The sequence below is a fragment of the Bos grunniens genome, chromosome 7 (genome assembly GCF_055505025.1).
Source record: "Bos grunniens cultivar Pamir isolate PY7600 chromosome 7, Bosgru_T2T1.0, whole genome shotgun sequence".
Classification (NCBI taxonomy): Eukaryota; Metazoa; Chordata; class Mammalia; order Artiodactyla; family Bovidae; genus Bos; species Bos grunniens.
In genome coordinates, this window is record NC_141171.1 from 4254884 (window position 1) to 4269319 (window position 14436).

The 14436-nt window shown below is 57.4% G+C and overlaps 1 protein-coding gene across 2 annotated transcripts in view; it reads right to left on the bottom strand.

Annotated features, from left to right (window-relative positions):
* Positions 1-354: 354 nt before the first annotated feature.
* The window catches only part of SLC25A42 (solute carrier family 25 member 42), a 40109-nt gene continuing 26027 nt past the window's right edge, over positions 355-14436 (bottom strand). Inside the window, exons 2-8 of one of the 2 annotated variants that reach the window (XM_086408253.1) lie at positions 12321-12434; positions 7699-7804; positions 5944-5969; positions 4865-5031; positions 4411-4527; positions 3776-3927; positions 355-2635 (exon numbers count right to left, since the gene is read on the bottom strand). In XM_086408253.1, the coding sequence (XP_086264379.1) occupies positions 2328-2635; positions 3776-3927; positions 4411-4527; positions 4865-5031; positions 5944-5969; positions 7699-7804; positions 12321-12401 (957 nt within the window). In that variant the 5' untranslated portion in view covers positions 12402-12434 and the 3' untranslated portion in view covers positions 355-2327. Of the gene's footprint in view, positions 2636-3775; positions 3928-4410; positions 4528-4864; positions 5032-5943; positions 5970-7698; positions 7807-12320; positions 12435-14436 lie in introns of those variants that run through there. The other variant, XM_086408254.1, reaches the window with a different exon arrangement.

Below are 14436 nucleotides of genomic sequence, written 5' to 3' on the forward strand. Positions count from 1 at the left end.
CAGGAAACCGTGGAGCTCTGGGGCAGTGCTTGCTGATGGTCACAGCCCATCCCGACTGACGGACCCAAAGGGACAAGTGTGTGCACACAGGATCTCTCCTAGGGGCACTGGCCACAGGAGATGTCCCTGCAAAGGGAACAGGAAGCCAGACCTACTCATGGTAAACTCCTCATGCAGTTTGCATTTTCTAGCAAATCCTGACCAAATCAAGGTCGGGATTAACAATCCATACAGCTGTTACATTTTTTAAAAAAAAGGTTATTCAACAATCTGTCAAAATAACTTCAACTATGTTTTTGGTTCCTAGGGAATGAGGATCAGAGCCGAAAAAGAGATATGGGCAGGAGAAAAAAAATCATTTTGATTTTTATTAAATATACTCTCTTGGCACAAATCTTTAAAATATATAAACATTATATATAAACAAAGTGTCTTCATGGCATCAAAATGTAACTCCAAATCAGGCCAGGCAACAGTGAGAGGGGTATGACTGCCGAGGGCAAAGGTCCAGCTGTGTGCAGGGCTCAGGGGTGAGGGGCGTCAGCGCTGCCGAGGTGCGCTTGGCTGGGAACCACGCCGGAGAGCCGCACTGGGTCCGGGAACCCTGGGGGCCCTCCCTGCTCCTGCCCAGCCTGCAGCTCAGGGAGGGCCCTGCCTAAACATCCATTTGGTCTCACCCACCAGGGGTGGACCCCCAGCCTGGGCACCTTACGTTCCCATCCCATCTCCCTGTGAGGGGTGCCCCTGCCTCTCCTGAGCGCTGGGCAAGGCTGGGAGAGAAGGTGGGTGTGACATTTACCCAACAAGACAGCTTGGGCCCCCTGGGAACAAGAGTCTGGGAACAAGACTGGGGTTGGCTGGTGGAGACATGCAGGAAGGACAGAAGGAGGGGTCTTCCGACCCAGGGGACTAAGGCAAGAAAAATGGAAACAGGACAGAATAAAAGGAGGAAGTGGAAGTCACAACTGGAAATGCACGTGTGGCGGAGACACACCCTCTCAGACTCTCACACCTCACGGCTAGTAAGCCCACTGGGAAAACCGGCCCTCTCCTTGTCCAGGTCCTGGAACCAGACTGGACTGGTTAGGGTTTACGGTGTCTAGACCCAGGGCCAGCCGGATTGAAAAACAAAAGCTAAAATCAAATTCCAAACATCATTAGAAAACGTGTTTCTGAGCCCCTGTGGTTCCTGGTGGGCCCTGGGGGCTCTGTGGGACCAGCGCCCTGGGGGCCTGACTCTCTCGAGCGTCCTGCCCCACAGCCCAGATGGTCTCGGACTCCACTCTGGGAGAATCAAGGCTGCCAGCTGCCTCTGTGTTCTCCATTCACAGGAAATCAGACAACCCCACGGGCCTTAAACTGCCCCAGGTCCCAGCCAAGTCACTGCTGGGGGGGGCGCCCACAATGTGCCAGATGCCATGGGTCCCCCCCCCCCCGCCCCGGCCAGGAGTCCCCACGCCTAGGGGCAGAGGGTCAGGGCCTGAGGCCCAGCCTCCATTACTGCAGCCAGTGCAGCAGGGCCGAGAGCTTCCTGGCAATCCAGGCAGATGTCTCCAGGTTGGGACTCAGACCCAAACACATGGCGATCTCTCAAACCCTGCTGCCTGGAGGCATGACCCTCCTGGGAACCGTACAAACTGGGTGGGAGTGGGGTAACAGAGGGGAAGACCCAACTCTGGGACCTGGGATCAGGAGTCTGCGATCAGGGTAACACTCTTGGGAGAAGCCTCAGGCTCTGGGGAGGGACAAGTCACCTGGGAAATAGTGGTGAAGGCAGGAAAGGCGGGGCAGGGTGGGAGCCTGCACCTGGAGCTACAGCTGAGCAGAAGGCTGGTCTCATGGAGGCCAGGCCTTGGCCTCACCCTCTCTGGGGCTCCCCCCACCCCCTCCTACCCCCGCCCAAGAACACACACTCATAACAGCAAGGGGCAGGCGAGGTCTGGCTCTGAGCCTAGTGGGGACCAGGTCCCTAGAACCAGGAGCCTGTCCAAGGGCAAACAACACCCTAGGAGGCAGCGCTGGCCACGCCCCATCTCAGGGCGTTCCCGGCGAACACCTCCAGCCGCAACCCCAGCCCAGCTGAGGCCGGAAGAGGAGGGCGTGAGAACCCCGCCCCCAGTCCCAACGACGTACAAGGGCCCCGGGCTTTCCCCTCAGACCTGGGCCGCACTGAGCTCAGGCCCCCCAGGCCCCCAGCTTGTTCCACAAGGCGCATCCGTGCGCCTTCTGGGTGGAACCCAGCACATCTTTGCTCCCTGGACTCAGACATGGAAGGAGTCAGCGGCCCACCGCCAACTGAAGCTCAAGCGCGGCCGACCCACCCGCCCCTAGCTCTGCAGGTGTCGCAGCAGGATCTGCATGAGGTCGAAGGTGGTGAAGCTGATGCCCACGGCGATGGGACCCTTGAGCCAGTTCATGCTCAGGCCTTTGTAGAGGCCGCGCACCACGCCCTCCTCCCGCACGATGGTGCGCATCGTGCGCACGATGGAGGTGCGCTGGTGGCCTGTGACGCCAGCCGTCTGCATGCGCCGCCGCACCACGTCCAGCGGGTAAGAGGCAGACTGCCCGATGAGGCCGGCGCAGGCCCCGAAAATCATGCGCTCAAAGGGGTAGGGCTGCGGGCGGCCGCTGTACTCTGCAGGGGGAAGGGTGGGAGGGACCGTCAGGGCGTTGGGAAGGGGCGCCCTGGCAGCCAGAGGTGCTGGCATCCACCCGCACCCCCTGCACCGCGCTCACACGTGCACACAGCGTCACAGCTGTGCTTCAGGGCCGACCAGCTCTCCTGGGCCTCGGCGTCCCTTCTTCCTCACCCACTGATCCCCCGTTTTTAATCAAATGTGAGATCCAAAAGATTTTTACAACTGAAGAGCACAAAGAATCATATAACCAAGTTCTGTGACCCAGAACAAGCTCAGACCCAGTCATTCTTGTGTCCCATCTTGTAAAGAAAGAATATCACTCTGCCCCGAACCCTCTAACTGCCCAGCCTGCCCAACAGGTGCCCTCTCTATGGGTGGTGTGAGGACCCACTGGCTGAAGGGAGGAGGGAACAGCAAGGGATCAATAGAGATTCTTTAAAAACACGCTCTTTTCAGTTTGAAACTAGGGATTAAAAACAGGGAGCCGCCCTATTCACTCAGCAGACTGGCAGAACATATGGCACTTGTCAGCACCAGGAGCAGGTGGGAAGGGAGCCTGGCCCCAATGCAAGCCTGGCCACTGGGAGAGCAGAGGGTGGAAAAGGTAAAGCAAAGAATGAGGTCTCACACCCACACAAGGAGAACAGCTCCTGGATGTCAGCTGAAAACCCAACAGCCTCACCGCCGGCAAACAGGACGGATCGGAGCTGCACTACGCATGTGCGGGGGGCAGCCACTCAGGTACCTCCTATAACCAGGAACAGCACAAAGGCTGCACACGAGCCCAGGCAGAAGGGTTTGCAATGAAGGTGAAAGCCGGAGCCGAACCCTAATAAAGAGGCAGGGCTGAGGGGAGACGAGCTGGGGATTGGGTACCGGGGATCTGGGCTTTACCCTGTTTAACTTAAAAAAAAAAAAAAAAAAAAAAACTTGGAGCAAATAAGGCAGATTGTTACCACCAGATCAAACCAAGTAGCAGGTATCAGTGGGCTTATTTGCTCTATGTCTTCTCCTGATCCAGACCCTGGGCCTCCAGCCTGCCCCTCCCTCCACTCGCCCCATCCACCTCCACCTCCCCACCCATCCACAGACAGGTGTGTGCCCCGCGGAGGTGCTGCCCTCCCGACGCTCCTCACCTCGGTGCAGGCTCTTGAGGGTCTCATAGGTGAAGAAGCTCAGGCCGGCGTAGGGAATGACCCCCAGCACGGTCGGAACAAATCCGTGGTAGAGAGTCTTCAGCCCCTCTTCTCTCGAGATGCGGATGAAGACGTGGAAGATGTTGCTGTACCTGTAGGACAGAGCAGTGTGGGGGTGGGGTGGGGGGCTGCAGACCTCAGCTCACTAATGCTCTCTCCTCCCCGTCAGCGGGGGCAAGCCTGGATGTCGACAGAACCCCCGTGCAGAAGTTCTGGCATTTGAGGGGGCCGTGCATGCCCAAAGCCACCTTCACCACTGGGCTCTTTGCTGTGCTCAGCCCCTGGCTTTCTATTCAGATGCATTTTAAGCACATGTGTTTTCGACTCAACATGGAGACCCTGGGTTTGATGGAAGCACACTGCCACCCAAGCTGAGAGACCCAGTTACTGTCCTTCTGGAAAGCTGCGGAACCCAGGGAGGTCGGGGCAACACAGCCTCAGCACAGCTTCATCAGCCACTGCAGACAGAAGCCCAGACCCTATCCCCAGGGGCCAGGTGGGGGGAGCCCTCCTGGGAACCCCACTACACACAGAGCCCCTGGTGCCGGTGAAAACGTCACCAGGGTGAGACTCACATTTCCTTTGGGGTCACAGCCATCCGCGCTCTGACCAGGTCCAGCGGGTAGGTCAGCGAGGCAGCCGTGGTTCCAGCCAGTGCGCCGGCGAGGAGGCGGGGCCAAGGGGGCAGGGCCCTGAAAGTGGGTGGGGGCGAAGGTGAGCCCCCAGGGCTCCAGGTGCCCACAGGTCTGGGGTGCGGGAAAAGATGGAACGGGCGGCCAAGCTGATGGGCGGGGCGGGGGTGTCTCTTGGCGGGTGCCTGCCTTTGCCCCTGCTTGTCTGAATGAATAAGGGCAGGCGTCTTTCCACCTGCTCTGGGGCACAGCGGGGACTGTGGCCGTCCTGGGATGTAGGTTCAGGGAGACCGGGGAAACAAGAAGTTCTGACATGGTGAACAGGTGGAAGACAGGAGAACAGGGTGAGGTGACAGAGCTGAGAGGGCCGGGTTTTTTGGGGGAAGGGGGGTCTCACTCTCCACGGAAGCCGTAGTAGCTGCCCAGGAGGCGTTTGTACTCCTCGTGTGCGCTGAACTGGATGGCGGCGTAGGGCACCACACGCACCATGGTGGCCGAGTTACCGCGCCACAGGCTCAAGAAGCCTTCGTGGAGGTAGGTGAAGTAGAGGAGCCGGAAGGCCTCCTGGGGGGCAGGCAGCGGAGAGGGGCAACCTCAGTGCCCTAGGCCTCTGACTGAGCGTGGCCTTTGCAGGCAGAGTGCAGCTGCCCTCTCAGCTCGCCTGACTTTGCCCAGCCCTGCGCCTGGGAGGGGGGGTGACATCAAAGACCACCCCCCATGTTCCCTGGGCTCCACACTGGGACCCCCACCCCTTCTCCAACCCTGGGAATCATGAAGTGAGCGGGGGAAAGCACAGCTGCGAAGCAGAGGGGGTAACCCCCACTAAGGGGGTTTTGTAGGTGTTTGGTAGCCTAGCTTTTTAAAATCCTCTTTATTTTCCTTTATTAAGAAGGAAACACCTGCTCTGTGGGCTTCCCAGTGGCTCAGTGGTAAGCAACCCATCTGCCAATGCAGGAGATGTGGGTTTGATCCCTGGGCAGGGAAGATCCCCTAGAGGAGGGCATGGCAACCCACTCCAGTATTCTTGCCTGGGAAACCCCATGGACAGAGGAGCCTGGCGGGCTACAGTCCATGGGGTCGCAAAGAGTCGGACACGACTTAGTGACTAAACGACAACAAACAGCAACACTTGCTCTGTGTTTAAAAATAAATCAAATATGAAACCTGTGAGTTTAGACCATCAAGTCCCCTCACCACCACCCCCAGGACAGGTGGGTCTCCCGTCACTTCCCAGGGTGGGCTGTGTCCAGGCAGACTTGGGGTGCAGACAGATGGCCTTGGCCCCAGCGCCCGGCAGGGGAGGCCTTGGTCACCCAGCAGTCCTGCAGCCAGCCTGGGGTGGGGGTTGGGGAACCAATGGGAAAAGCCCCTTGAAAAGCGTTTGCCCAGCCCCTACCACCCACCTCCCTGCCTCTGCCAGCCCAGTAGGGCAGAGGTGAAGGCCCCAGAGACGGGGTTCCAGGACCAAGCGCTCACCTTGGCAGAAAATCTTTTTGAGGACACTGGAAAAAAAAAACAAACACAACAGAAATTGTTGGATATGAAGGATGGGACCACCCTCCCACTCCAGTCTGCATGACCCCCACCACAGGGGTCTAGTTTGAGCATGGGGAGTGAGGGCCTCCCCTGGAAATGCCCCCCTTCAATCCCTATAAGGGCCAAGGTGGGGGCATCCCCAGCAAAGTCACCCCCTCCCCAGGAGCCTCCCCACCCCCCCCACGCCCAAGCCACTCTGCACACCAACTTCTCCCCTTCTTCAGGGAGAACAGCCCAGCTGCCACCTGGCCCTGCAGGACAGTGAGGGCCTGTGGAAGGATGCAGCTCTCCTGGGGGATGTCCACCCGGCTGAATTTCCTCTCCCCCAAGTCCCCTGGAGGGGAGGCATCCCAGCCACCAGCCATGCGGGGGTCAGGCTAAGCGGCTCCAGCTCCCTCGGCAGGGGGTGTCTGCCCTCTCCTCCAAGGCCTGGCTCGGGCAGCCCTAGTTCCCACTCTCCTGCCCTCTGGGGCGGCCTGGCCCACCACCACCCCCTACTCCACGGTGAGCTGCACCACGTGGCCAGGTGGACCCGGAAACCCAAGTCACGAGGGGGTCTCGGCCTGGCAGCACCTGCAGCGCCGCACTTCCCCAGGTCTGCTGCCTTCTTAGCACAGCCCTGCCCTCCTCTCTGTGTGGATGTATGCACAGCTCCTGCCTTCGGAATGAAACTCAGCTCCCCGTGTGGCGCTCCAGAGGGAATTTGTTCCAGGACCAGCTCAGCTGATGGAGACGTGTCCTCAACTGCACACCTGCCCTCTCCCACATCAGCTCACTGCCCCCTCCTTAGGCAGGACGTTGGTATCAACGGTCCTGTTATATGGACAAGGAACCTGAGGCCGGGAGAGGTGAGGGGCCAGCCTGAGCAAGGGGGAGGGGCCTGGCTCCAGTCTGCAGCTGCTTCCTCCCGAAGAGCTGAGGGGCAGGGGTCGCACCATGCACGGGACGCAAAGGCCTCGTCTTCCAGGGCCCCTGCGCCTGCTAAAGCCTAAGGAGGGGGAAGCTGGATTCCTGAACTGTGTCTTCCCAAAGAAATACGCTCTCACTCTCAGTGCCCACGAATGAGGCCTTAACTGGAAACGGGCTCTCTGCAGGTGTAATCAAGTGGAGGTCATGCTAGAGTAGGTGATCCAATGGCGTGGGTCCTTAGAAGAGGATCCAGACATACAGACTGGGATGGGGGGTGCAGTCACAAGCCAAGGATGCCTGGAGTCATCAGAAGCTCGAAGAGGCAAGGAAGGGTCCTCCCTCAGGGCCCCGGGAGGAGCTAACCCTACGGACCCCTTGAATGTGGACTTTCAGCCTCCAGAAAATGAGACTAAATTCCTGCAGTTCTAAGCTGCCTAGTTTCTGGTACTTTGTGATGCCAGTCCTAAACACGGACAGACTTTCTAAGTGGATTCTAAAGAGGCGTTTCAAGGGCTTCCCTGTTGGTCCAGTGTCTCAGAGTCTGCACTCCCAAGGCAGGGGGGCCAGGTTCGATCCCTGGTCGGAGATCTAGATCCCACCTGCTGCAATGAAGACTGAAGATCCCATGTGCCGCAACTGAGACCCAGCGTAGCCAAATAAATAATTTTTTTTTTTTAAAGAGACATTTTAGAAAGCACTTGGCAGTGCAGTGTGGGGCCTGGAGGAGGCAGGTGAGCGCCCGACAGCCTCTCCTTCACAGGTGACAGGTGCACAGGCAGCGCTTACCTTGGAAGATGATTTTGGTTCGGTCTAGGGGAGCTACAGCTGTTTTGGCAAGAGCGCCAGCCAGTGCCCCAGACAGAAGGGAGCTGAGAACTTGCCTGTGGTCACTCTGCAAGAAAACACACGAACACGCTGTCATCGGGAGGGAGAGGAGGCGTCTGCTCTGCTTGAAACAGTGTCCAGGACAAAGGCTTTTCTTCTCCGCCTGGCCCGGGGCGGCCGGACGTGTGGTGGCCAGGGTGACACCGCCCTGCTGGGCCCTGGGCAGACTGCGGCACCGGCCACAGAGCCTGGGGGCACACAGTGAGAACCTCCTGGGCCGGGGGACCATCGCGTGAGAGCCTGGGGTGTCGCGCGTGGTTCTAAGTTCTCAGAGACGGCCTCCAATGGGATTGACGCCAAACATAAGAGCTGCCCTTGACCTGTCCTACTTTTAAGCCTTGGTCCCACCCACTGCCCATGTGCGAGGGACTCTTGAGCTTCCGTGTTTCAGGGTAAAGGCTCCTTGTGGTCTGGGGAGTGGGTGGTGGGTGTGACTCTGCTCAGCATGTCCGCTTTCCACCACTTTCTATCAGGACTTCCGGGGCCGGTGTCTGTGGCTGTTTATCCAGCTAAGCCGAAGGTGATGGGGACAGGCACCGCTGACTTGCACTTCGTGCTCCTGTGGCCAGTCTCAGGGTTGGTGCTTTCCCGAGTCTTCCTGTGGCTCCCAGAGCCCTGGCTCAAACAGCCCTCCTTCCCTTGAGGCCCACAGGGCCCCGAATCGCAGCCCAGGAAGCCGTCTGCTCATGGGGCCGGAGGCTCCATTCCCACCTCCCCCCGACCCCCCCAGTGACTCAGGCATAGCACTTGCCGGGGGCTCTGTGCAGGACACACCCCACCTGTCCTCACTGCAGCGAGAAAGGAGGTGAGGAGCAGGGGGCTCAACGAGTCTGGGAATCTGTGACGTCCACTCGACCCAGGTGCCCTCAGGAGCCTGGAGTCAGTGTGGGGCAGGGGCATGTAAGAGCCCCCACCGCTCCCCTCACAGGGTTGCCAGTCAGCAGAGGGAGCCAGACACAAACGAGCTCTTCAGACAAATGTGTGCAGAGTCAGCAGTCTGGGAGGGGCTGTGGGGAGGGGACTCAGAGTTCCAGGAGAATGCGGGCTAAGGGCCAAGGGTGTATGATGAGGCGCACCTAAAGGCAGGGCGTGGGTGCACGCTCGTGAGTGCGTGTGTGTGACACTAATCAAGGGGGAGGAACTGAACACTCAGAGGCCCCAGTGAGAAGGAGCCGGGGACCACAAGGAGGGCAGGGCGGACACAGGGAAGGGGAGGGCCAAGGGAAGACAGAAGCGACGAAAGGTGGGCGAGGCTGGACCCCACAGAGCCTGACAAGGAGGTTGACCGTGGCCTACAGAGAAATGGAGACGCGTGCAAGGTGAACAGGTTATTTTAACTGGAACCAGAGGAGAGGCAGCTCCTGTGAAACCCAGGGTTGAGACGGCAGAGGCCGGGACCAGAGGAGTCTGCAAGAGGGGAGTAATGAGGGGGCATGTGAGGGGTTCAGCTGGCAGTCTGGGTTCCTGAGTGGGCTTGGTGGGGTCCAGGGCGATGCCCAGGTTTGCTCAGCTCTGTGGGTGTCTCAGGGTGGGGCTGAGTCTGCCCGCAGTGACTGGAGGGCCTCTCTGCACCCCGGTCCCTCACCTCGGACGCAGTCACGTGCTGACTCCTGGCCCAGACCCCAGATCGCGTCCCAGGTGACTGTCGCCAGGGCCCTGTGCCCCTCGACCTGGCCCTCCCCTTAACGCCCATGGTGCCCCCTCCACCAGCCCAGCCCACCTCTCCCTGAAAGAACGAGTCCCCACAACAGTGTGTTCTTGACTCAGTTTCTGAGGCTGAGCTTTACCAGAGGGTTCCACCTTTTTGCTTCACAGAGACCCGTCACTGGGGACCCCTGCCTTTTCTGGGTCACATGGCAAGGTTCTGGACATCTGGCTTCCAGGGACGTGGACGGCAGATGCCAGAAGGCTCAGGGGTGTTTCTGGCACTGGCTTTGAGGCCCATCTGCCCCTCTGCTTCTGTCTGCTCTCTGTGAATCTGTGTGGCGACCGCCGAGCTCGAGCCTCTGTGAGCACAGGGATGCCCTGCGGCCTGCCCACGGGCCTGTGAGCACTGGAGGCAGAGCCCAGGTGTCCCTCCACCTCCCCCAGCAGGCACTTCCTGGGAAGCCTGCGGTGCTCAGCATCGCCAGGCCAGTGCTGCATGTGCAAGGACACACGTCCTGAAACCAACCCTCGGCGTGTGGCTCCGAAGATACTCAATGAGGAGCACACACTCAGTGCAGGAGGCGGCTGCTGCCTTCCACCCACACTCCCAGGGACTCCGAAATGACGCAGCTGGCTTATCCTTTAAAGATGTGTTAGTTGCTCAGTTGTGTCCTATTCTTTGCCACCCCATGGATTGTACCCTGCTAGGCTCCTCTTGTTGTGGGATTCTCCAGGCAAGAATACTGGAGTGGGTTGCCACTTCCTCCTCCAGGGGATCTTCCCAACCCAGGGATTGAACCTGGGTCTCCTCCACTGCAGGCAGATTCTTTACCATCTGAGCCACCAGGGAAGCCATCATGGTTGGCAAAGGCGTCACCAAATGGTCAAAGTCTCCACGACTATCATATGAGTTGTGGTTGTTCAGTCTCTAAGTCATGTCCAACTCCTTGGGACCCCATGCACCATAGCACACCAGTCTTCACTGTCCTTCACTGTCTCCCAGACTTTGTGCAAAGGCATGTCTGTTGAGTCAGTGATGCAATCTCATCATCTTATCCTCCGCCGCCCCCTTCTCCTCTTGCCCTCAGTTTTTCCCAGCATCAGAGTCTTTTCCAATGAGTCAGTTCTTTGCATCAGGCAGCCAAAGTACTACAGATTCAGCTTCAGCATCAGTCTTTCCAATGAACATTCGGGGTTGATTTCCTTTAGGATGGACTGGTTTGAACTCCCTGCAGTCCAAGGGACTCTCAAGAGTCTTCTCTAACACCACAGTTTGAAAGCATCAATTCTTCAGCGGTCAGCTTTCTTTATGGTCCAATTCTCACATCTGAACATGATTAGTGGAAAAATCATAGCTTTGACTAGATGGACCTGTCTTGGCAAAGTGATGTCTCTGATTTTTAATATGCTGTCTAGGTTGGTCATAGCTTTCCTTCCAAGGAGCAAGCGTCACTGTCCTTGGGGCTCAATAAAATAAAATCTGTCACTGCTTCTGCTTTTTCCCCTTCTATTTGCCGTGAAGTGATGAGACCAAATGCCATGATCCTAGTTTTTTGAATGTTGAGTTTCAAATCATATTTTTCACTCTCCTCTTTCACCTTTATCAAGAGGCTCTTTAGTTCCTTTTCTCTTTCTGCCATAAGGGTGATGTCATCTGCATATCTGAGGTTATTGCTATTTCTCCCATCAATCTTGATTCCAGCTTGTGATTCATCCAGCCCCGCAGTTTGCATGATGTACTCTGCATATAAATTAAATCAAGACGGTGACAACACACAGCCCTGTCATGCTCCTTTCCCAATTTTGAACCAGTCTGTTGTTCCATATCCAGTTCTAACTTCTCATCATAGGAGAGATCCTTGCAAATGAAGAATGAGGGAGGCAGCCTGATGGAGAGAAAACGGGTGGTCCACAGACAGGATCCACACGAGCAGCAAAACCACAGGAAGATGCCCAGCTCTTTCACCAAAGAAATGGGACACTGTAGAGTGAGCTCCCTGCGCTGGGTTAGCCAAGCAGGCAAGACTGATGTGGGTCGCGCCAGCCAGCAGGAGGAAAACTGCTGCCGCGTGTGTCTGAGTGCAGGCTGGGCACGGGGGCCTTTGCTGGGCATGTCCGCTTGGCGGGATCCATCTGGGCCAGTGGAGGGAGGGCCACGTCTCCCTCATATGCTAAAGTTCACTGAACGGTGAGGGATGGGGTGCCTGCTCTGGGGCTCACCCCTCTGTCGACCAGCGTGGTGACCGGGGTCCCAAGAACCAGGCCTCCTGTCCGCCTGGTGCTCCATGGAGCAACCTGGAACTTGGGGAAAGGTCAGGAGGGCCAGAGGTTGACATTGCTTCAGCCTTTGAGCCCGTGGACTTTGAGAACTGCCTGCGGGCGCCTGAGCTGGGCTGGCAGTGAGGATGGATTAGTCCATGCTCGAGGTTCCAGTGGGGGAACTTCTGGCTTCTGTGGTGAACAAGCATGGGCCTGATCCAATTTCTTTACGAGGGAATAAACCTTTTGTCTTCAACTGAAGGGCGTCACTGGGGATGAACTTCAGAGCTGAGGGTAAACTCCTCCCTGGCGTGAGGAGCTCCCCTCAGCCCACCCCACCTTTGGCTAATTACTCTGTGTTGGCAAATCTGAGTCAGAAGAGGGACCCAGGGACACCTTTGACATCCCTGCCAAATGTGGGTGAGATTTTGACTTCTTGCCAAGCGATGGGGCGGCGGGATCCACAGCACAGACAGGGCTATAAAAACGGAATAGGAGGCGGCCTGCGTCACCCCCCACCGCCCCCGCCCTTAGTGTGGGAGGGGGTGATTTATATGAGGTGCGAGCATGGAAGAGGGAGCGGGTGAGCGCGCCCACGGAGGGGCAGGGGTACTTGCCTTTGAGGAGACGTGCGCGGGCAGGACAGGCTCGGCATCGTCACGCAAACGCACCACGCCCTCCTTCACACCAGTACCCATTCCAGGCCTGCTCAGGACGGCGGGGACTCAGTCCTGGGGAGCAAAACGGGGCACAGTGAGAAGGCGGCCTCCTCCACCAGCCCAGGGCCTGGAATTCATCCTCAATGACCCGATGCCAGCACTGCCGCAGAGGCACGCTTCGCCTAACCTGACTTTGGTCTCCCTGCAGGATAAAGACAACAGAACCTGCATCTGGATGCCAGAGTCCCCTGCCCTGACTGCTTAATCATTTACAAGAGCACTTCCCATCAGCTCTGTGATCTCATTGTCACCAACAGGCCTCTGAGTCCTCCGTTGTTTTCCAAGCTGGCACCGACCACTTAGGTTGGCTCAGAGAGGTGAAGCTGCCAGCCAGGTCACACAGCAGGAGGTGGGAGGGGTGGGGTGGGCTCTAGAACGTGGAGGCCGGAGGTCTCCACCTGCCCTGGAGCCCAGCCCACTTTGGGGTGATGCCAGCTTGGACCTGAGATTCCGTTCTCAGAAATACTTTTAGAAAATTAATCTTTGAACTTCACTAGTAGTTCTGAGCGACTTCACTTTCACTTTTCACTTTCAGGCGCTGGAGAAGGAAATGGCAACCCACTCCAGTGTTCTTGCCTGGAGAATCCCAGGGACGGGGGAGCCTGGTGGGCTGCCGTCTCTGGGGTCGCACAGAGTAGGACACGACTGATGCGACTTTGCAGCAGCAGCAGCAGCAGCAGTTCCTCCTCAAAGGATATACATAATAATAAATATATCTTTGCGTTCTGTGGGAACTAAGGCCCCCAAGCAGGTGGAGGGTGGAATGATGTTGATCCTCCTGACTTCAATCAACTAAAGCTTGGACTCTGGACCTTTGCCCCAATTCTGTGCTGAATTGTCCTCTGTTCAAGCCCCTTCCTGAATACTCATGGACCCTGAGCTTAAAACTTCCCCAGTTTTGCTGTTCAGGGAGACGTTGCTTTGGAAAAGGTCCCTTGTATTTCCTTTAACTTGCTGCAGGTAATAAATCCTTCCTTCTCCCCATCTTTGGCTTGGTTGTGTCTATTGGCTTGACATCCACAAAGAGGTGAACCCACTGTTTTGGTAACAAACCTACCTTTAACCTCCCAGAGGAAGCGCACTCAAAGCTTAGCGACCACAGGGAGAGGACCAGGAGGAAAAACATACAATATGAAGGACTGGTGTCACCGAGATGCCACTGGGCACTGGTGTGCTTGGAGGCCTCAGTTCCCACGCTTTAAAATCACCCAGTGAACCCAAAGGCTTCCTTGGGGCTTCCCTGGTGGTCCAGTGGTTAAGAACCCGCCTTCCAATGCAGGGGATGTGGGTACAATTCTTGGTGGGGGAACTAAGATCCTACATGCCACAGGGCAGCTGAAACCTGAGCCAAAAATAAAAATAAGTATTTAAAAAAATATTATGCTTTCCTGTGCTCAGTCACGTGTCACCCCATGGATTGCAGCCTGCCAGGCTCTTCTGTCCATCCCGGCAGGAATACTGGAGTGGGTTGTCATTTCCTCCTCCAGGGGATGTTCCTGACCCAGGGATCAAACCCGTGTCTCCTGTGGCTCCTATGTTGGCAGGCGGATTCTTTAGCATTGAGCTACCTGGGAGGTCCCATGCTTTCCTGTAAATGATGCAAATGAGGCAGATACCCCCGAGCCAGCCGTGGAAGCCCCTCCTGCCGTCTGGGCCCTCCCAAGCACCCGCTGGTATGGGACATCTTAGGAAGCACAAGCAGGATTCTGTTCCAAGTGGCCTCTGCTGCCATTTCCTACTGAAAACGGTCCCTGACTCGAGGAGGAAGGGCTGCTTCTAAGACAGGGTCAGAAATTTAAGGATGAGCCTGGGCCACCCTGGAGTGCCGGGCAGGAGCCACAGCCCGTGGTGCTGTGATGACGGGACACAAAGGCAAATCAAGGCGCCCCCAGCGGCCAAAGCGGGAACAGCCCGAGCACCACAGTCAGTGCAGCGGTGTTGGACTATTGCTGTTACTTTGGCAGCACCACGGCATGCTGGGTCTTCGTTCCCCAACCAGCGATGGAACCCACAC